This window comes from Podarcis filfolensis (assembly GCF_964270895.1).
Source record: "Podarcis filfolensis genome assembly, chromosome: 3".
Classification (NCBI taxonomy): Eukaryota; Metazoa; Chordata; class Lepidosauria; order Squamata; family Lacertidae; genus Podarcis; species Podarcis filfolensis.
Genome location: NC_139606.1, coordinates 69,805,689 through 69,828,711, shown reverse-complemented (window position 1 = coordinate 69,828,711; position 23,023 = coordinate 69,805,689). Strand labels below are relative to the sequence as shown.

Genomic DNA, 23,023 nt, shown 5'->3' with positions numbered 1-23,023 from the left:
CTAGACAGCCTAGTTTCTCCCCCCCCCAAGGTAGGATTGGCCTGTTGGCCTATCCAGATTCCTTTCTGAGAAACTATTAAAGAGGGTCTGCCAGTAGGGAAACCGCGCCCCCCCAGTCCTGATAAGTCACAGTCCCATTGCCTGCCTAGCTTCTGGTATATTTTAAAAAATGCTTATTGTTGGACTTAAGTCTTTAAAGGGAGGTGCCGCTCATATCTCTCTTCTGCATCCCCCATTGTCTGCTTCCATTTCTTTATCAAAGCTCTGTGTTCTTAGTTGAGCAACTGAGCAACTTCTAAAAGCTTCTTGACTTGGTTAACCATGCTGACATCCTCTTGGCCTTGGTGGTGCCTTTCCTGATCTGTTCTATACCAGCTAGGCTTAGTGTGCTTTTGAACAGCTCCCAAGCTGCCTGGAGAGATTTGACCTTCTTGTGACTTTCAACTTCCTTTTTACCAATCTTTGTGGAAAGTTTCCTCTTGAAATCAAATGGGATTGCATTGGACTTTCTTGGCAGTTGTCCATTTTCATACGTAGAAATTGAGAGCACTGTTCAGTTTCCAAATGATTTAAGAACATACCTTGCACCAGGTCTTGGGTGACACTTTAAGTCCAGAGTCACTTCACCTGTTTGGTTCCATGACCAACTGTTCTAGGTCACAGTCCTTAGGGTATCTAGAATCTACCTCGTTGTGACCAGAACATACTAGATTTATGTGAGAGTTGTTGCCCATTAGCACACTGCCAACGTTGGGTGCCTGCTTGATTTTACACTCTCTCCACCATAATCACCCAAGACAATTTGGTCAGGATGGCAATAATACTTGATATTCTCACCTAAAGTGATTTTGTGAGGGGAGTCTGCCTTGTCTGAGATTTATAATTTGTTGTGACCCTATGGCCACCTTAACATACAGTGACACCATTCAGTATGCTCTTCTTTGCTAAATTTGTATTCAGATAACCGTATCCCACTGGTTCGTCTCCTATCCTTCCTGTTTCTGTTATGCACATTGCACACTATGTTCTAATTTACCATTCTATACTCTCAACTCCACCATCTTGGCTTCTCATATTGGCATACCTGTAGAAGGCTTCTGTCTGGCACATGCATTTTCCCCTGTGGCTCTTCAGCTATTATGTTCTACAATCTGCCTTGTTTTGCCCTGTCAGTGCATGGGCTATCAAGTAGATTTTAGCACTCATTAATTCCAAAGTGTGTGGTCTTTTGCTATCTTTCTCCCCAGAGGTCAGTGTAAAAGCTCTACAGTATCAGGGTGAAATAAATTGGGTTCCTCCAAATTATTTTTCTGGAGGTTATTCTCTTTTCCTTGGATAGTATTTCCCAAAGAACTCTAGAGTGACTCACTAGGATTCCCCCCTCCCCTAAAATCTTGAGGTTGTAAGTTCTATATGGATGCATGGGTGTAGCCAGGATTTTTGTTAGGGGGGCAGAGCCTCAGCTATATATTTTATTGATTTTTATTGATGAGGCAGCTGCCCCTCCCTGCTGCCCTTGGCTAGGTCCATGTATGGATGTTCCCACCAGTCCTTTTTCTGGAGGATAAGGGACCCTCTCTCAGTCTATATCTTGTAGTTGGGACACCTGCCTACTATTTAAAATAGATCAGTAATCCCGTTTGTCATTCTGCATTAGTACATTTAGTTCAAATTCTGGATTTAAAAAACCAGCCATTAATAAGTTAGAAAAGGTAAACAATTGCACTTTCTGTCAGCCAGCGATGAAGAATTGACTGCAACAAGTGTTAAGAGGTGTTTTTCATGGAGTGTACTTATGTAGTTTGTATTCTTCTAAGCGATATTATTAGCCGCTGGGTGCTGTGCATGGAGTAGGAGCCCCTAAAGGGGGGGGGGTGTCCTTAGGGAGAAGCAGCCCTGGAGGCCACTATGGGGCAAGCAAGAGTTCCAGTACAGAGACGAAATGGGGATGGAAATACCACCTCCTTGGTTTCTGACATTAACCGAGTCAGCTCTTGTCAGCTATTTGACAAGAGACTGTGGAAACATGTCAATCGTGAGCAGACCACCTCTCTACGGCCCAAGTACTGGTTTTAAATGTGCAGTAAGAGAATTCAAATTTTGCATGGAGATGCATTCTGCTTTGGTTTCGCAACATCCAAAGGCGCTTTTATGGAAATTCCCGCGCTACTCCTAAAGGAAGAGGCCCGCCGCAGCGCCGCCGCTCGCAAGCCTCTCCGAAGAAGGCAGGCTCTCCCGGCGGCCCCCTTAGGAGCCAAGGCCAGAGCTGCGCAGCAGACGCAGCCTGGTCGCGAAGGCCGCTTTATTTCATAGCGCGCCGAGGCCAAGTTGCCCTTGCCTCGCCCGCGTCAAGGCCTGGGCCCGCCGCTTCTTCATTATTGGCGGGCGGAGAGGCGTCTCCCCGCCCCAGGCAGCAGCAGCCGGGAGAGGAGGGGCCGCGCAGGCGTTTCGCGGAACGAGGCCACCAGACGGCGAGGCGAGTGGGGCTACTGGGGCGCAGAGCGCGGCCGTGTCCTTTGGCGCTTCTCCTGCTGCTCCTGCTCCAAGCGGCGTCTCCATGATGCTGCTCTGCCGGCTGGTTTCCCAGGGCGGCTGCAGGTGAGAGTCCGGCGGCGGGGTCGCTCGGAAGCCCTTGAGCCGCCTCTGGCCAAGGGCACAGCGTGGTGGGCCCTGTCGGGGAGGCGGAGCAGCGGGCGGGACAGAAGAGGGAGGTGAACAAGGGAAGGGCGAGACTTGGCGCCGTGGAGTCAGGGGAGCGAGGGGGAAGCGGACCCCATTTAGAGCCAGGAGTCTGCGGCTCATGCAGGAGTTCGCCCGCCAAAGGGATAAAAGTGGGAGCCCCATAATATGCGCTTAATGTGGTGCTTGGTTGGCATATTATTGCACGAGGACTCGGGCAAAGCTCCCTTTCCAGCCGTGGAGCTCACTGGGCTGCTTGCTTTGGGCAAGTTGCACACTCTCGGCCTACCTCACGGGGTTGTTGTGAAGCTAACATTGAGTGGGGAACTGTAGAAGGATCATAAACTTCTTGGGGAAGGGAAGTCTTTTATAGCTGGGATTAGGAAAAAGAGTTTCCCGGTAAGTTTGAACTCTTACACCTTTCGCATTAAGGGCTCATCGTTTAAGCCCGTTCTGTTTGTCAGCGGCAGCTTGTAATTTAGATTTGTTAAAGAACATTAAAACGTTTCCCCCATCTGTTGGGGATGTGAAATGAGAGCCCGTAGCTGCTCTAGGAGTGACTGTGTGACCAAGAAGCTGATTCCCTGTTATTCAGGGTTTTGTATAACTTGCAGGGTGAGTTTACATACTCTCAAAAATATATATGTTTTATTAGTTTTTATTATAACAAACATCTTAAAACAGCAATCATTAAGAAAAAATAATAATTAAAATCAACTGTGTCATTTTACATACTGTTTATAGAATCAATACAATAGTGAAATGTAGGATTTCTACAATCCCTTGACTTCCCTCTCCATGGTTCCATTATTTTATTGTTAATTCATGCATGTCCTAGTCATATTTCCCTCCGTTCATATCTGTTTTTATCTATTATTATAATATTGCAATGTTTTTTTTTGAATCCTGCTGATGTATCAACATATGCTTTGACATATATGCAATAAAAATTTCCCACTCATTTTAAAATTTGTTACTGCCTGATTTCTGAGTCTGCCTGTTAAATTTGGCAATCTCTGCATATTGCATTAACTTAATTTGCCAATTTTTTGTGGGGAGTTTACATACTCTTGTTCTTCTGTAACTAATTTATGTATAAACGCAGCCTTATCTGGTGAAAGGGCAATGCAGTTATCTCCAGTTTGAGATACTGTACTGAAGAGGTTAAAAAGAGTTGCTCCACAAGACAAACAAGTGAAGTGAGTTTTAAATATGATCCCAGTGATGCTTTATGTTGAAGGGGTAAGCTGTTAAGTAGAAATTCTTGTGTTCTCTCTAGAAGAACTATGTGACCTAGTTAGCCAGATTCTCTTGTCAACACAGCGGTGTTACTGATGAAATGTTTCTGCAAGTGTTGCTCCTACTTGGCTATCCACTGCCCACCTGGGGTGTGTGTGTGTGTATGTGTGTGTGTGTGTCCCCTTTAAAGATTTCAGTTCAGGCATGTACAGTAAGTGTGAATTTACATGCATTTAACTTGTGCACATTCAGCCTTTATGCACTTGGCAAAAACAGTAAAAATAAAAGGGGGGTGGGGAGGGTTTGGCAATCCATTACACCATTGCTTGCTCCTTTTCTCTCTGTTTCAGTCTCCACCCCACCAAATGTATTTCAACAATTTGCCATTGGTGCTTCTGTTTGTTTTCCTCTATGTTAGGATAACAGCAGTTGTAACTGAGAGCCAGCGCGTTCAAGGATATTGTGATTGAGATGTCTGCTTGTGGGATACTTAAGTTCAAGGCCCTTTCAGCCTCGGTTCAGTTAAGTGGGGCTAGTGGTGATGAAGATAGCTGTGAGGATAAGTTAACATTCTAAAAGAAGAAATTATAAAGAATTCGGCTGGTCACATAATATAGCAAGATAAGAATCCTACATTTTTTATTTTTTATTTTGTTTCCTTCTCTTCCAGAAATAGCAGTAAACTGATTGCACCTCTTGGGTGTCTGGCATCTAGACAAAAGCATACTCTTCCTGACCTGCCTTATGATTATGGGGCCCTGCAACCTCACATAAGTGCAGAAATTATGCAACTTCACCACAGTAAACATCATGCTGCGTATGTAAATAATCTGAATGTTGCTGAAGAAAAATACAAAGAGGCCTTGGCAAAAGGTATGGGTAATTGTATATCTGTGTTACATGTCTGTCAGTGTGTGCTCACATGTTGTCTCTTGGGCTAAAGTTAGTACAGTACTTATTTGAGATAGAGGCCATGTTTTCCTAAAGTGGCCAGCTGCAGTGCAGGGGGGCTATAGTTTACACCTTAAGCTCCAGAAAGCATTTCAGACGCCTGGCGTAGGATCTCAGAATTAATAGTTATGAGATTTGAAGCCTTGTAACTAGAAATATGTCTGTACTAAAACTTATTACTGTAGTCATCTTTATTGGTACATTAGGAGTACCATTATATTACAGCTGTCACCTTGTCCAACTAGTAGTTGCACAAGAAAGGCAGATGAGGCTCAGAATTTGTACCTCCCAACTATTTTCTGTTGAATTTTAGAGTTAAGGCTGAATTGCATTGTTCTTTGTGGCTGAAACTATGCTGTATCTAAAGCAACGCTTATACCTTGTAGTTACATTTAAAATGTAATTTCTTATCAAACGTTGAGATTTTAATGAAATCTCCAGAGTTTTGCATTAATGCTAATGTGATTAAATGGGAAGTCCATGGAACTTTGTGATACTAATTTTAAACTCAAGAGCTATAGGCTGTTTTAAAATGTGGTGCATTTCTGCTGAGTCCAGTTAGTATTTCAGAGCCTTATAAGGAGGCATAAGGCTGAGAAATGATAAAGAAATATATAAGGTTAGAAATAATGGTTTTTCTTCCAAACTGCTGTAGTGTCACATTCTCACACTAAAACACCTATGATACGAGGGGAAGCTGCTGAGAGGCAAACACTGAAGAATTGCAACACATGTTGACTTGCTGTATATGTGGCTGTCTGAATGAGTTCAGCAATGTAATAGGTTGCTTTGAAAGACAGTAGAATGGAGCTGTAGGATTGCCCATCTTGGGCTGGACATTTGAGATTTGTTGTGTTCAGATTTGAGTACAGTGGTACCTCCGATTGCTCACAGGATCCGTTCCGGAGCTCCCGTCGGATTCCGAGGAATTCGCAATTGGAGGTGCCTGTTTTGCGCATAGAGTGCTTTTGCGCATGCGCACGTGGCGAAACCCGGAAAAATACTTCCGGGTTTGCTGCATGCGTAACCCGAAGGATATGCAACCAGAGGTGTACGTATCCAGAGTTACCACTGTATCTTATTGTCCCTCTGCAATGCCCATGTTGTTTTAATAGAGCTGTAATCTGTTGGATGTCAAGTTACATTGGTTGCAATCCTGTACCTATTTACTTGGGAGTAAAGCTGGTTGAAATCACTGGGATTTACTTCTGTGGAATTATATATAGGATTGCACTGTTCAATGCATTTTCAAAACAACATTGTCAAGTATTCAAAAAGACAATTCAAGTTTTTATTTTTTCTACAGTGTATGTATACAACTTCAGGGCTCTACACAGTTTTTCTCTGTAATTTTCCTCGCAAGCTTTACGGAGAAAGAAAGGAGGAAAATAACTCTTGCTATGAGAGTTAATGATTGTGCAGAGACAGGAATGCCTTTTGGCTGGTGGCTTCAAGATAAGCAAATTGGCCGTTTACTCCCTTTCTTTTTAGGCTGTATCCAAGAGCACTTTCTGAGTGCTGTCAATAGATACCTAGTCCAATGTACAAGAGTATTCTACTCAAACTACATGAAGCAGAAAATCTGCACTCAGTGGGTGCAAAGCAGATTTGTTGTTTAAAGAGACACTGAATCTCAGTTTGTGTTGAGTTGCACAACACCTCTCCCATCAGAGGAGCATTCTGTTGCAATGTAATGCAGGAAGGCTCTTTTGAAAAATCAAATGAAACAGTTGTCAGTTTCCAGAATCTTAAACTCTGAATTTTAAAAAAGAGGAAACCTAAACTTGATAAAGTACATACACATTTTTGTTGTGTAAATATTAGTTCAAAAATATGTCCAATATACTTCAGTGCAAAAAGCGGTATTAAAACCATCTCTGAAGTGCCCCCATCTTCCATTATAAGACAGGTGACAACAAGGAATAGGACCTTACTCAGGGTGCCTTGCCTTTGGGGTGTGTATTTTTAAAAGAAGCTGAAAACTTTCTTTTTTCTGACTGCTTGTTAACATGATTTGGTTCGGCTTTCTTGCTAATTTTAAATTGTTTTAAAGTTTATTACTTTAGATTTTAAATTAGCTGCTAGGATGGAGTATAAGTATTTTAAGCAAGTATTTGTAACTTTAGCAGTTCAGATTTACTTGTGCTATGGATTACATATTAATCAGACACATGCCTATATGTTAGCTGTCCTAGTTCTAGTGAGCCTAATTGTGGCCTGGCTAATTGTAGTGAGCCTGTCTGTAGGCTTTTTATCTATGCTTCTCAGTGCAGTAAAGCCAACACTACTTCTGCCCCTGAAGATCCAGTCGTCTTCAGTGAGCTTTTTGCCCTCCGTCACTATTCTCTGCATGCACACTTTACATAATCTAACATTCAAGAAAAAGAATGGGAATGTCAAGCACTAGTTTAGCTGCATCCTTGCTTGTTTCCCTGGCATGGGAAATTTCTGAGGCTTATTTCCCCCCCAGCCTTGTTCAACACTCCTGCATGCTGCTGCTGACTTCTCCTCTATCCTGGCTGCATGGCGCAGAAGGGACTCTACCAGCAGCAGTTCTCAGGAATTATGGAATTGTAGAGTTCTTTGTTAGGACTGTGCTTGAGGGGTAGGCAGATGAAAGAGGGCATCCCTTGTGTCTGCTTTCATACTGCCTAGAAGTACTCTCATTCTCATTTTAAACTCTTCTGCCCCTTTCTCGCATCTGGGACAGGGAAGTGGTAGCTGTAGCCCCTTGGAGCTAGTTTGATGTCCCGGGCTCAGCAGCACTGGAGGAATCCAAGCAAGACGTGAGAACAGGAGTTGTAGCTTTTGCAGAAGCTCCAGAGCACAGAAAGTACAAATTTCTCAACTCGTTTGGAAGGGAGCATAATGATGCAGCATAGTTGGACTTGAGGATCACCTACAGCATATTTATTCTGTTGGGAAGCACATGTCACAGTTTGCCTGAATTAAGGAGTATTTCTGAAGTGTTGTTCCCCAGCCTATGGGAGTAGGCGTAGAAATTTGGGCTCAGCAGTTTTATGTAAGGAATTCAAGGGTCAGTGCTGCCATTCCTCACATCTTCATTGTAATATGAACTCATTTAAGGGGGCATGCTAAAGAAGGAAATAAATTGGGCTAGAGGAAGAAGCATTTTTAGTATTGCCATATCCTCCTTTAAAAAGGGAGAAACTGGTAGTTTCTTGCCTGAGAGTCCCCAGGCAAATGAATGGAGATGGACCTGCTCTCTTGATTTGTCTGTCAGGGGTCAGCAAACTTTTTCAGCAGGGGGCCGGTCCACTGTCCCTCAGACCTTGTGGGGGGCCGGACTATATTTTTTTTGGGGGGGGGAATGAATGAATTCCTATGCCCCACAAATAACCCAGAGATGCATTTTAAATAAAAAGACACATTCTACTCATGTAAAAACATGCTGATTCCCAGACCATCTGCAGGCCGGATTTAGAAGGTGATTGGGCCGGATCCAGGCCCCGGGCCTTAGTTTGCCTACCCGTGATCTATGTGTTCCAAGAGACTTTGAGGAATGGTTGGTGGCAACTGAATAGTGGCAGACTATGCAGCCAAGCCAAAATTTTGGGATCCTTGCTTAAGGTGTGTGTATGTGTGTACACACATTCACACTCACAAAATATATATAAAGGTTGTGGATTTATATAGACTAGTGTATATGTTAAGGCACAACTCTTAAAATATCCAGAGTTATGGTAGGCAGAATTCAGTTCATGTCAGAGGAAGTAGAGGAGGAAGTTTGGTCAATTCCTCTTTCTCCCTGTGACCCCCTGAACAACTACTCAGGAGAAGTGGAAATTTTCAGGGAGTGGGGAGACAGTAGAAGAATCAGTGAAAATTTCCTTCATACACTTTTTTCCTCCATCTGGGAGCTTTTGCTGGAACAGCCAGTCTTGATCCTAATCCATTATTTGTATTTTTACTTTCTTTTCTAAGCTGCAATTCATTGATTCAAATTAACACTCTTAACTAAGTGGACTCCTCCTGGGGTAAGGAATAATTTGTTCTCTGCTAAGGCTTACTGTAGATGTTGCACTTAATTCTCTGTTCTTTGCAGGTGATGTGACTGCTCAGGTGTCTCTTCAGCCGGCTCTGAAGTTCAATGGTGGAGGTCACATTAATCACACTATCTTCTGGACAAACCTTTCTCCTAATGGTGGAGGAGAACCAAAAGGTTTGTAATCAAAGCATTTTAATGTTACACAGGACATTTGAAAAGCCCCACTCGATCAGACCAAATGCTAATGTATCATTTATTATAGCATCTTTAGTCCGTGTTCCAGTGTAGGTGATAGACAGCATAAGACAGCAAATAAAGGGTGTAATGCTTATCATGAAGCCAACAATGAAAACATCTTAAATGTTAAGAGTCGTCAACAGGCTTATCACAGCTATCTGCCAACCACCCATTCCCACCACCCTTCTGAGTAATACCCCTCCCCACCTTCTCACTATATAGAAGGATCTGGCAACTTCTGTTTCAGTGTATCTGAAGAAGTGTGCATGCACACGAAAGCTCATACCAAGAACTAACTTAGTTGGTCTTTAAGGTGCTACTGGAAGGAAAAAATTTTTTTTGTTTTGATCTTAAATAGCATTCAAGGTCAACAACAGCAGTAGGGAACATCAGATTGCATTCTCTTCCACTAAAGACCTGGGCAGAAAGCTTGCATCTTGACACTCCTCCCCACTTTGAAAAGGATATAGAGATGGGGCCAGGCACACCTCAGATGAAAGGGTATTTCAGAAATTGGGAATCACCACAGAAAAGGCCTCCCACACTGCTGCCTCACAAAAAAAACACACATTTATTGTCCAGCATTCTGTCTTAGCAGTGGCTAGCCTAATAACTATGGGAAGCCTCCAAGCAGCATATAATGCCAATGAGGCACTTTATCAAAAGCTTTTTTAAAAGTTTGAAGCATACAGTGCTCAGTTTGCATGTAATGTTAAGGCAAACCATGGCTTAGTGAGAACATGCAGCTTCCCAGAGAACAGTTTGTGGCCGCTGCTGTGAGCTACATTATGGTTTGTTTTAGTGTGTCATCCAAACTAGGCTTGCAGTTTGTCTCCTCCAGATGAACCACAATCTGTAAAACGATGAAAGTAATGCATGAATGGCTATGTGTTACTTATGGCACTAAATGTGACATTTGGAAGCAGAGCACTTCGAAAAGTGTAATGGTAGGCATGTCCTCTCTTAAGCCTCTTCCAAATGGCATGGGTGTTTGCACTTTAGCTTGTGGACAGGCTGTTGCCCACATGAGCTTCACACTGTTACCTGCTGTTCCCTTGGTTCTCTGGACAACTATCTAGATGTAATACTGGGTCGTGATGTTAGGTGGAGGTTGTGATCATTATGGATGATAAGATGCTTTTCAAAGGGAAAATCAGAATACATTATGGGGCACAGCTGATTAGTCATTGCAGCAGTCAGTGTACAAACTGAAATGTACCAAATGCTGTAGAATTCGGAGACGAGGCAAAGATCTACATCCGGGGCTGGTGCTGGTGATTTCTTAACCACAGTTACACAGTTATCAGCAGGCTGTAAGATCAGACACTCCCACCAGTCAGCCCTTGCTTTTCCTCCCACCCTTCCACAGGAAGTATTCTAGCATCATTCGTGTTAACTGGTTATCATTAACTGGAGTTCCCTGTTAAACAGCTTAAGACTGTTTATCAGAGACTGGTTAAGAGGGAAGCATGTTAGGGTTAACTGTTAATGCTGGTGCTGAGGTACTGCTTACCTATGGTTGAGACTGGCAAATGAAGGACTAGTGATCCTGCAACCGACTTCCATTCTATTGATTGTAAGATTTACATCTGTACCTATCCTCCTTACCTCTGAATTAATATGAATGATTTTTTGGAACATCAAATGGAAAGCTAATGAAGTGTGCTCTGTGTGTGAATTGTTATTATTATTTCCATTTATTAAGGGGAGCTAATGGAAGCTATTAAGCGTGATTTTGGCTCCTTTGCGAACTTCAAGGATAAGTTGACAACTCTTTCAGTTGGAGTCCAAGGCTCAGGATGGGGATGGCTCGGTTTTAATAAAGAACAGGGTCGACTGCAGGTGACTGCCTGTTCCAATCAGGATCCTCTTCAAGGGACTACAGGTGAGTTTCTCTAGCTGGAACTTGTCTACAATTGAAAGTACAATTTTTGCTATGCGGTAGATGAAAGCAGACACCAGCAGTTCTGCTCACCAGGGCAAAGGAAGAAGGACTCCCTGCTTTCACTTGCATAGCAGATTGAATAAGAAATCTACTTGTTTCCTCTTATCAAAACCTACTTGTGAGCAGGAAATAAAAATAAATATTTCTCTTCTTTTCTAGGTCTTGTTCCCCTTCTAGGAATTGATGTATGGGAGCATGCATATTATCTCCAGTATAAAAATGTTAGACCTGACTATCTCAAAGCTATTTGGAACGTGATAAACTGGGAAAACGTATCTTCGAGATATGCAGCTTGCAAAAAGTAGAGCAAAATCTTGTACAAGATCATTAAAGAAAGAACACTGTTATTCCTTGATCATTTTTGTAGTAACTTCTAGCAGTTTGTTTGCTAATTGCGCCACCACTTAAAATATTCAAGCTCATCAAAAGAAAGTTCTTAGCTCAATGTTTGCTTAATTTGGTGAAACTGCTCACTTGTTCTTCAAAAACAGGAATCCTTTATCCAGTGTTCTGAAAGAATACAATCCCTTATAAAACATCAGTATGGGATTACAACCGGTTCCTTTTGACAATGTGATTTGCTGCTTACTCTTTCGAGTGAGTTTCAAGGTGTATGTAATTCAAAGGGAAAGTCCAAAATAACAGCATTCTCAGAGCATTTTATAGACTATGAGCAGAATTCCTCTTCCTCTTCTCCCACTTGCAGCCCTTGCAAATCTCATCTGGGGTGTTGCCACTCTACAGAATATCAGGTTGGTGTGCAAAAGGGGGAGTCCTGTTGTGGAGTGCAAATCTGTTTGTCTTGAGGATGGGCACCATTGAATATTGCCCTATGTTTGAATTAAATGCTGTTGCGTATATTGTAGCCTACCGAAACCTTGAGTAAAAGGCAATTCGTTTTAGTCTTCCTAATAGCTGATCTTGCAAATGTTTGTTCGTTACAACATGAGGATTCCTAATGCATGTCAGCTGCTAAGAACAGTGGGTTAGCTTTCATGATTTTTGTCCTGCTGAAAGTGGAAAAAGGGAAAACAAAATACCCCGGAAAGATGCATTGCACCAAATGTATAGGATATCAGGTTTGTGGTTAAGTGTGTTTAATATATGTGTATTTGTCTTCAAATGGGAAGTATCCAATTGTTTGCTACTTCTGTAGGATGTATTAATAACGGATAATGAAATTATTTTCTAATATTGCTGTAACTGGCTTTCCTTTTTTGTACTGCAGTATTTGATTGGAAATCTGAACTTTGCTCTCGAAATAAAATCTATGAAGTTACTCTGCTACATGATTTAATATGTTTAAAGGCCCCACAAGGGCCTTATAATGAACACCTCAGACACATATTTACCACAGTAACCACAGAAACATCTTTATTCCTTCCCAGCAGCACCCCCACGCTACACCCCTGCTTTATGTGCCTAATAATATGTGGGGTTAGAGAAGGAAGAATTAGATGATTGAAGATAGATCAGAAGCTAAATGTTTATAATTTAATGGCATTAGTAGTGTTAAAACTTTGCCAGATTTCTTTGTTTTCACCAGTTCTACTCTTCAGTGTTGATCTTGTAAAATAGCACACCTATTAATCTAAGCTTCTACATCCTCAATTTTTTCCTCACTCATTCCTGTAAAGGAGACTGCTGCATGGGCCTTTATGCATTCTTATAGTCTTCTACACACATTGAGCTCTATGAATGCGTTACCTAGAAGCTGCATTATTCTACCCTCACATAAAGAAAACTCTAGTTTTCACCCAGAAAACTCTATGGCAAGTGCATATATGAGCTGTCAAACAGAATTCGAGCCAACGGCTAAATCTTCATCTTACAATGGAAGTGATACAGATGGACAAATCTCCAAGTGAAAACGTGAGACCCTTGTGCCTCTTGCATCTTATTGCAACTAAAGACAGTCTAGCTGTGATATGCTTTGGGAGCAGCACCTACAAAGTCATATTGGGCCACAAGAACACTAACAATTCCCATTTCTGTGGACTCAGACCTTTCCTTACCTCCCCAACTGTAGCAAGGAAGCCAATTCTTCAGTATACCTGCAGCCTATGCTGGTCCTGCAATCCCTGAAAGCCACAGCCACTGGTTCCCCTCTGTGTGCATCTTCATACTAGTCTCTGACTTTTCTTTCCCCATAATAAATGTGATATAACTGGAAGAACTCCATTTGCAACATCTAACTCGGATTGACTGAATTTTTGAATCCCAATGGATTCTCCATGAAACCATTTCACTTGCAAAAGCTTCAGTGTGAAAAGAAAATCACCTTATTTCTAATGTTATTGTGCAGTCTGGTCCTATGCATATTTACTCACAGGTAACATAATGGGATTGCAGCTTTACGAGGGCTTTGCAGTGGAGGGAGTTGACAGGTGCTGTGATTATACCCGCCATATAAATTCAGGCCTCATTTTATGTCATTGCATGCGATTCCAAGAGAAGTATGGCTTTAATAGGGAAGGGGGTTCTGTTGACCGGAGATCAAATGTGAGGTTTACATGTTGTGCAGTTATGTCTATAAAGCTGCAATTCTGGGTGAATACAGAAAAGTAGCCCTTTACCCAAGTAGTTAATCAGGGTGTTCATGTAACTGAGTGGCAATCTGGTTGTCTTCTTGTTGTTTAGTCGTGTCCAACTCTTTGTGACCCCATGGACCAGAGCACGCCAGGCACTCCTGTCTTCCACTGCCTCCTGCAGTTTGGTCAAACTCATGTTAGGAGCTTTGAGAACACTGTCCAACCATCTCGTCCTCTGTCGTCCCCTTCTCCTTGTGCCCTCCATCTTTCCCAACATCAGGGTCTTTTCCAGGGAGTCTTCTCTTCTCATGAGGTGGCCAAAGTACTGGAGCCTCAGCTTCAGGATCTGTCCTTCCAGTGAGCACTCAGGGCTGATTTCCTTAAGAATGGATAGGTTGGATCTTCTTGCAGTCCATGGGACTCTCAAGGGTCTCCTCCAGCACCATAATTCAAAAGCATCAATTCTTCAGCGATCAGACTTCTTTATGGTCCAGCTCTCACTTCCATACATCGCTACTGCGAAAACCATAGCTTTAACTATACAGACCTTTGTCGGCAAGGTGATGTCTCTGCTGCCACCATCTGCTAGGAGGCAGAGGTGGCAAATGGAACATCCCACCCTATGCTGAATATTCCCTGGAAGAGAGTCCCCACCTCCAGAACATAGCTTTCTATTATTAAATGTCAAACTGTAACTCTCTAACTTTACCAGCAGGTGCTGCTGCAGTACCATACTTAGAAAATGGGTTTGGCTTACAGAATCTCTTTAATAAGATTGTAGCCCAACACTGTTTTCTTTTAGCTTTCTTTTTGGACCGTTTGACACACCATCACCCGCTTTATTAGGGGAAGTTTAGTAAATAGGTTCTGCAAGCTGTTTGCTGTATGCATGAGGGCACATGATGCAGCTGATGCCAAGGAAGTCTGGGTCTGGACACTGTCTGGATGGGAGACTGTCTTGTGAAGCCCATGCCTTGAGTCCACGACGGAAGAAAGGTGTGGAATAAATGCACGGAATAAAGGAATTTGACAATATAACAAGGAACAGTGGAAACTTGCATCTTTCTGAATATTCTGAAGTTATAACAACAGAATCCCCTTTCCTTCCCTCTTGCAACCAATTTAATTGCTTCTTTTCTCCGAATAAAATTATTGTTTGAAATAGGGGTTTATTATGGCCACCCCTTTTACCAATAAGGTTTTATTCAGTGAAACAGTGAAAGATACTTCAGATTTGTCCAGATTGTAAACAAATTATTTTGAGGGACTCCAGTTTGTAAAAGGAAGCCGACAAATACATAATCTTTGAATCAAGTTTTTCTTTTTTAATCTCCTCTCCACCCCACACTTGTGCTTAACAACTTAACATTTGAGACAATGTGTTTTTTATTATCTTGGCAGTCACAGATACTGATTTGAAAACTGCTTTGCCTCAGGAAATAATGTGCCTAGCAAAATTTGTGTGCACAGAAGACATGACCAAATGCATGGACTCTTGCCAGTAGAGGGAGATCGTTATCCACTTCATCTTCTAGCGCAGTTCAAATTATTAGGAATTTTGCTGCACTGTGAAGCCCACGTAACTCACTGAATAAATAAGACCATTTTGCTTCATGCTCACACTTTGTGGAATGCTGTAAAGGACATCATGGTAGACTTTCTCCAAATGCTTTTACAATCTGTGGTGGATAGATAGGGGAAATGGATAGAAGATAAAAAAAACACACTTTATAATGGTGCAGTGAGTATTGGGAAGGGGCTATAGCAAAATAGCAGAGCATATATTTTGTATCCAAAAAGTCCGGGCAAAGTGTGATGTTGGAAGCTGGAAGGAATTTATCAGATTGTGCATATAGAATCAGAACTGTAGAGTTGGAAAGGACCACAACGGTCATCTAGGCCAAATCCTCTTCCATGCAGGAATCTTTTGCCCAACATGGAGCTCAAACCCACAACCCTGAGATTAAGAGTCTCATGCTCTAATGACTAAACAAGGAAAACAATCAAGACACCTTTTTTCAGGGAAACTTCTATACCACAGTGGTCATTGTCACTTTTAAAATAAATCAAAATTGGAGTGCATTCCACCTTGTGAGAACAGTATGCACGACCTTTAAAATACTATAAGAATAAAAGCAAAACATCCAGCACAAATTATCATGTTAGACATAAGGGCTCTAGTGTTGCCTTTCCCCTGATCTGCTAGTTTTCTGTGTGCATCAGAAAGCGCACCATTCCCTTCACACACAATTGTGATAGAGCTATATGGTCCACATGTTGTTGTTTTGTAATGAACATGTAAATGTATCCAAATATTTTTGAACATGTACTTGGGTTCAGAATATATACTAACTTCTTCCAACTGGTGCTTCTGTCTTACTTGTTTATTTTAATCGATGCTAAATGCCCACACTGTCATGCGCTGCTTCTATACCCTGCCAAATTTGCAAAGTTACGCAAAATCTGAACAAAAAAGGAGAAACAAGGAACTGCAAAAGCATCTCTGGGTTAAAGCGTTTGAAAAATGGACAGGCACATGCAAAACCCAAAGAAAACAGATATTGTGCACATCTGCACAAGCAGCTATCAGATAAAAAAAAAGGGGGGGCACAAAGATAGCTGTATTTTAGCAGGCTAGACTATTTGCCGAGCCCAGCATTGTCTATTTCTCTGAATGACAGTGGCACTTGCGTCTGTGGCAGAGACCTTTCATACCTGCTACCAAATCATTTTAACCAGAGATACCAGGGAGCTGAACTTGGAGTCTTCCTGTATCTTTATGTGCTCTACCACTGAGCTACGGCCTGTGCTTAAATATTAAATATTAAAAGTAGTGAAAGAAAGAAGCACGACATGGTAGGATTGGCGGGGCTTAGTGCAAAAAAAACATTTGACTATTGAAATATACATTTGGCCTCTGCTTAAACATATGGGGACACACAGACAAAAGCAGCAAAGAAGAGGCTGCAAAGGGCAGGACCGGTGAAACGATAAAATGTAAGAACCTAGTAAGAGCCCCACTGGATCAGGCCAAAGGTCCATCTAGTCTAGCATCCTGTAATCACAACGGCAGGTGAGAACATCTCAAAACATTTCTGGTGATAATTATTGTGGGGGGGGGGGAGGAAACATAATAAAAACCATAGCTCAGTTGGCAGAGCATGCAACCCTCAATCTCAGGGTCTTGAATTCAAGCCCCACACGGTCCCTTCCAACTATTCTATGATTCACTAATAGATTTTATTCCTTTGATTTATTTTTAAATATCCAGACTATCAAGAAAATGCATAAATACATTTTTAAATGGCTAATTGATGACTGGGAACCGGGGGTGGGGGAGGACCAATGATATGAGGCTACAGTCCGTCTGTCTTGCTGAGAATAGCTTACATCCTTAATGAATGAATGAAATAGGAATTGGGGTTGCTTCAGGCTATGGTTTAACTTCAGCAAAAGTGCAATGAAGCCACAGCAAGGTACAAGTGTCCATCTGCCTCTAAACTCACTGAGGATTTAATTGCATCCTCTTCAGCTGCCTTACATAGCAAGAGGTTATGTTTGTAGATACATACAGGGTAGAAAGGCTTGTGTTATACAGGACAGAATGGAGTGTGTATCTTGGAAGGAGAAAAACCCTTCATTTCTTGCAAAACAAAACACATCTGCTCTGCGCAATCCAGCTTTACATCTGGCAAAATAACTTTAATGAGTGCTGCACTCTTCACCTGGAGCTGTCATGTTGCCCATTTTCAAGCAACTGGACCTCTTTAGCCTGTCTAGGAGGCCTGCTCAAAATTCACCCTTATTTCCTGTTCCAAACTCAAGGAAGAGGAGGAGTTGCCCACACCAACTTGTTATGTCCTACTTTCAGGCTTCCCAACCAAAGATTTGGGTTGGCCACTGTGAAAACAGGATGCAATGCTTAAGAGCAGTTGTACCTTTTACCATCAGGGGAGACTACTTTGACCTCAGATCATGGGTGCCCAGCAGCACCAATGTCATGACATCACGGCCTCTGGAAGGAACCAGAAGTGGCATTGGAGGTTCTGTGAGGCCTAGGACACCACTTCCAAGGGTTTCCAAGGCCTCAGATGGGACCCGGAAGTCATGTCCAAGGCCCCGCAGAGTGGGTACTGAGCACCCACAACAATTTTTTTGTGGGTGCCTGGACCCCCCAGGGCCCTCTGGAGTTGGTGCCAGTGGACCAGATGAGGCAAAGTTATTCCTTCCTAGCCCTTCACGGCCTAGGACCCTCGTACCTACGAGACCGCTCCTCCCGGTATGCCCCACGGAGAGCCTCAAGGTCCATAAATAGCAACACCCTAGTGGTCCTGGCCCCTAAGGAAGTTAGATTTGCCTCAACCAGAGTCAGGGTCTTCTCAACACTGGCTCCGGCCTGGTGGAACGCTCTGCCTCATGAGACCAGGGCCCTGCAGGATCTGATTTCTTTCCGCAGGGCCTGTAAGACAGAGTTGTTCCGCCTGGCCTTTGGCTTGGAGCCAATTTGATTCCCTCCCCCTCTTTCTTTTTCCCTTTCCTTCTCCTCCTGCGTTGAGGCTACATTTTAATATTTTAATGTTGTATTTTATTTTTGTTTTTAAGTTGTAATCATTCAACTTGTTTTTATTATTGCTTGTAAGCCGCTCTGAGCCCAGCCTTGGCTGGGGAGGGCGGGGTATAAATAAAACATTATTATTATTATTATTATTATTATTATTATTATTATTATTCTTCTTCTTCTTCTTCTTTTTTGGACTAACAGAGTTTAAAGGGTTTTCTTTTTTCCTACGTTCTCCTAAGCTTTTATGAGGATTAGTTGAACGGAGCTGCTAAATTTTGGTCTGCAAATGGAAGGTTTTTTTAAAAAAAATTAAATAAAATCCCTGGCTGTGTTCAGTTTTATCTCATGCAGTATGTTTGGAGAGATGACATTGTGAGAAACCAGAGATAATCTCACTTCCAGGAATGGCAACGACCCCAGGCAATTTGTGTAATCCACAAAGCAACTCATGTCAAACTAACTTCATTTCTTCTTTCTCTGGGATAAAAACACACACAGAGACACAAACGTAAAAGGATGAAATGCAGTGGTGATCAGGTTTAGGTTATAAATCTATTAAAGCCATTAAGGTAAGACAAATTAAGGAAAGGTGACACTGAACACAGAAGTCTTCTAGGATGGACCAACAGTTTATTGTTATTATTTTTAGAAGAGAAATAATGTAAATAAGGGCCTGCTAAGCAGTATTTGATACAAAATGTGCATTCCCCCCTATATATGTCTTGTAAATATTTCAAACTTCTGCCTGCCCCCAGTGGGACACTGTTGTGAGTGCCACATGTCTAAAGAGGGCCCTCCATTTATAGGTTGAGGTGGCTTTCCAACAACAATATCATGGTGTATTTGAAATATTTATTCAAGACCAAAGCATATGTTACTGTTTTGGAGTTCCAGTGCAAATCTGAGGGATTTAGGGATATATATGGAAGTTTCTGCAAATTAGTTCTGGCCTAGATTTGGTTGACTGGGCAACGTTTTAGGGAATTTATGGAAGTGGGCACTTTTCAAAAAAAACTTGGGGTCTCTAGAGGGGAAAAAAACATGTGTTTACTACACAGGGCTATCCCCCTGTCCCTGCCTCTTGTCCCGACCAGTGGCTTATTTTGTCTTTGTAAGGTAAAGGCATAGTAACAGTCTGAAAATACTCCAACTTTCTAGCAACCTCCACGAGCCAACTTGGAGTGGAGCTCTTACTAGCGTGGCAGACTGGAAAGACAGCAAGCAATGCCAAATACATTCAACACACATACACACACACTGCTTCTAGCTGCAGTCTACCTATAAACGCTCAAGCCTGTTATAATTCCTGGAGTTGGCCAAAATGTGTCATTTTGGACCAGGCAACTGATCACATCCTTGACAAAGTAGGCAATGGAATAACTGCAAATTATTCTTTGCCTGTTAAACCCAGAGAAGCTAGCCTTATGAAAAACGAAGCAGCATATAAATGGTTATGTCTCAATTTTGAACCGCTGATGCCTTTGGGAACATTCTAGGATGCCCTTCTCCAGCTTGGTACCTTTCAAGAGAAGTGCATCCGGCTTCACTTTGAAAGATGTAGGCGGGACCCCTGGGCCTGAACCTGCTTTTCTTGAGAAGGCAGTCTGAGGAAGTGAGGCAAATAGTGGTGAGAATAAATGAAGTTCTGGGCCTTATTGACTGGGTCTGGGTGGCCATCCACCTGAGCATTTTTAAATAACATATACAGTGGTTCCTCGAGTTACAAACGCCTCAGGTTACAAACACTTCAGGTTACAAACTCCGCTAGCCTGGAAGAGTTACCTCGCTGAGAACTTTGCCCCAGGATGAGAATGGAAATCGTGTGCTGGTGGCGCAGCGGCAGCAAGAGGCCCCATTAGCGAAAGCACACCTCTAGTTAAGAACAGTTTCAGGTTAAGAACAGACCTCCGGAACGAATTAAGTTCATAACTATTAAGTTCATAACTAGAGGTACCACTGTATATGCAATTGCTTATCTTCTAATAAAAGTATGTAACTTGACCATAAGATCAGTGTACCTACCCAATGGCTGGGAAGTGGCCAATAATAACCATTTCAAAAATGGGATCCAGAGGGTATTTGGAGAATCATAGGCCACTTAGCTTAACATCTGGGAAAACTGATGGAAAACATTATTAAGAATAAAGTTATCATATCGAAGATCAAGTCTTGCGGATGCAGAACTTTTGACAGAGTACCGCATCCAAGAGCCTTGACTAAGCTGAGTCGTCAAGGAATAAGAATTACGAATCAGCAACAGGTTAAGGAACAGGAAGCAGAGAGAAGGAATAAGTAAGTGGGGACCTGACAGGGGAGAATAAGATGGTGTGCAGAAAGTGGATAGGAATAATTTCCCCTCTCTCATAATACTGGAACTTTGAGACACCCAATGATGCTGAATGTTGGAAGATTTGGGACAGACAAAATGAAGTGCTTCTTCACGTAGCACAAAGTTAAACGATAGAATTGGCTCCCACAAGATGTAAGGATGGCCACCAGCTTGGATGGCTTTCAAAGAGGATTAGACAAAAAATCATGGAGGAGTTATTGATAACTGCTGACCATGATGACTATGTCCTACCTCCACTGCCAGAGGCACTGTGCATCTGAATACCACTCGCTGGGGAGAACTGTTGAACTCAGGTGCTGCTTGCCACCTTCCCACAGGCATCTGGTTGGCCACTATGAGATCAGGATGCTGGGCTAGATAGACCATTGGCAGGCTCTTCTTAAGTTCTCATTGGCCTGTTTTTTGCCTCTTTAGATTTTTCTTCTTCTGTAAACATACAGATGCCTCACTCCAGTTTGCGGGTGACCCTGTTTAGCTTCTAAACTCACAACTTGAGTTCAGTATTAGAAAGAATTACAGTTAATCCTGTTCACTCAGTCACCACAGAATTCTGCTATTCTATCTGTTTGGCATAGTGGCTAAATTCTGTGCATCTTAGTCCACGTTAATTTCTTAGCAGCTACCTCTTTTAATTCTAACACTGTGACTTGGCATAATATTGCTTTTGAAAATTATCTCTAAAGACCTTTAACCTCCCCATTCTTCTGTTTAATGAGTAAGTATTTAAGCTTACCCTTTAACGTGTCAAGAGGGCTAGGAACATTAGCAAACTTTTTTAAAGAAAAACTATAGAAGGTGTGGTACAAAGCATGGGGAGGACATCTAGATTCATGCAGTGAACACCACAGGGATTGTCCTCCATTTGGAGATTAATGTGGGCCAAGATGAGCTCTTCCTGGCTTTTCTAATCCATTCTCTTTTAAGGGGAAACATCTGCTATAAGTATTTCTTTTTCCTTGAGAGGTTCTAGTTCTCTGTAATAAATATGCTTTCCATACGATTTTGATTTAAACGCAGAGAATGGGAGCCTCGTGGCCAAAAGACTTTCTCATGTGTGTTTATGTATGTTTTTTAAAACTGTCATGCGAGGTCAAACAAAAAACAATGCAGCCCTTGAATTGTGTGAGAGGCTGAATTGTAATCATGGAAAACAAGACGGACCGATGGAAACAACTGAAAACACATTTTGTCACTGCTGGTCTAGGTGCATATCCATGTGCTTTGCAAGTTTTGTTTATGCTTTATGAAAAAAACAATCCTTAAGGCATTAAAGAAAATCTCAAGTCTTTTATAGTCAGAATTTGTGGCACAACAGAGCCCTTACTTTGTCAAGGCCTAGCGTAGGGCAATTGCATCTGCAGAAATTAAGATTGCTTTAGCAAACCACTATCTCTCAGCTTCCCCTCACCCTGTTAGCACCATGGAGGTAAATATACATATCTATTTGGGACCTGAACCAAGGGTTTGAAGAAGAACTGATGCAACCTGAATCTGGGCCCTGAACTGATTCAGGTGGCTTCCACAGTGTTTAGGGTTTAGTATCCTAATTAAACATGTGGCCATGTGCAGAGTGCCTTTTCAGTTGAACTCACATCCATCTTCTCTGACATTTCCCTTTGTTCTGCTTGTTCCCTCCCCCCCCCCTCACTTCAGCCCAGCCACAAGCCTAACAACAAGCTATATATCCTGCCAAGAAAGGTGCAGCTAGTACTATGTGTTGAGAGAGAATCTCCCACTGCCCTGACCACAAGCCACACATGGAAATATGCTACATACTGTATCCGCCTGTTTAATTAGGGTACTAAACCCTAAACACTGAGAAGAAGCCAGGGTGGAAGGAGCCTGCGAGGTGCTGGCTGGCTCAAGGTGAGTTTTATGTCCGAGTGGGGATTTGAGCCCTGTTCTCCCAGGGTTGTTGTGGGGATTAAATGAAGAGCAGGTGGGAAACCATGTATGCTCAAGCTCCTTAGAGAACAAGGTGGGCTAGAAATGCAATAAACCAACCAATCAACAAATAAATTTGCTTTCACCTACACTGCACTCCCATCAGCCTCTGCCAGCGGAACCACACTGGCTGAGGTTGATGGGAACTACAGTTCAACAACATCTGGATAGCATTACATTGGTTACTCCTGTGGTGTTGTGTAGCCAGAGAAAAGTCTGCAGTGAGGAGGTGCATACTGAGGGGAGAAAGGGGCCATAGAACCAGACTCAGTGGGTCTGGCCACAGGTGGCACCACCTGCCCCTGAGGAACAAAAGCCCTACATCCAACAAGGGAATTCAGGAAAGGAAATAAGCTGAGAATATAGAGGAAGGCGAAGCGTCCCTGTCCAACAGACCGAGTGGGGTCAGCTCTTCTGCTGTATAAGCCACGTTGCTGTAACCATAAATTTGAAATAAAATATAGCCTGAAACTGTGCCTGGCCTCTGCTTCTAAATCAAGTGCCAATGAGTACAGATAAAAGCAACTGCCCTGCCGCAGTGCCTTGTGATCAACACTTGTACACTGGAGTGGGGGTG

General features: G+C 42.5%; 1 protein-coding gene across 2 annotated transcripts; it reads left to right on the top strand.

Moving 5' to 3' along the window:
- Nucleotides 1-1,996: 1,996 nt before the first annotated feature.
- SOD2 (superoxide dismutase 2) lies at nucleotides 1,997-12,339 on the top strand. Of its 2 annotated transcripts, none has more exons than XM_083605827.1 (5): nucleotides 1,997-2,598; nucleotides 4,589-4,791; nucleotides 8,936-9,052; nucleotides 10,821-11,000; nucleotides 11,220-12,339. In XM_083605827.1, the coding sequence occupies exons 1-5, from the start codon at nucleotides 2,558-2,560 to the stop codon at nucleotides 11,363-11,365; spliced, it is 687 nt and encodes a 228-aa protein (XP_083461953.1). In that variant the 5' UTR covers nucleotides 1,997-2,557; the 3' UTR covers nucleotides 11,366-12,339. The 2 variants fall into 2 exon arrangements, with proteins under 2 accessions (XP_083461953.1, XP_083461954.1); XM_083605828.1 differs by having other exon boundaries at nucleotides 2,531-3,078.
- The last annotated feature ends 10,684 nt before the right edge of the window (nucleotides 12,340-23,023 follow it).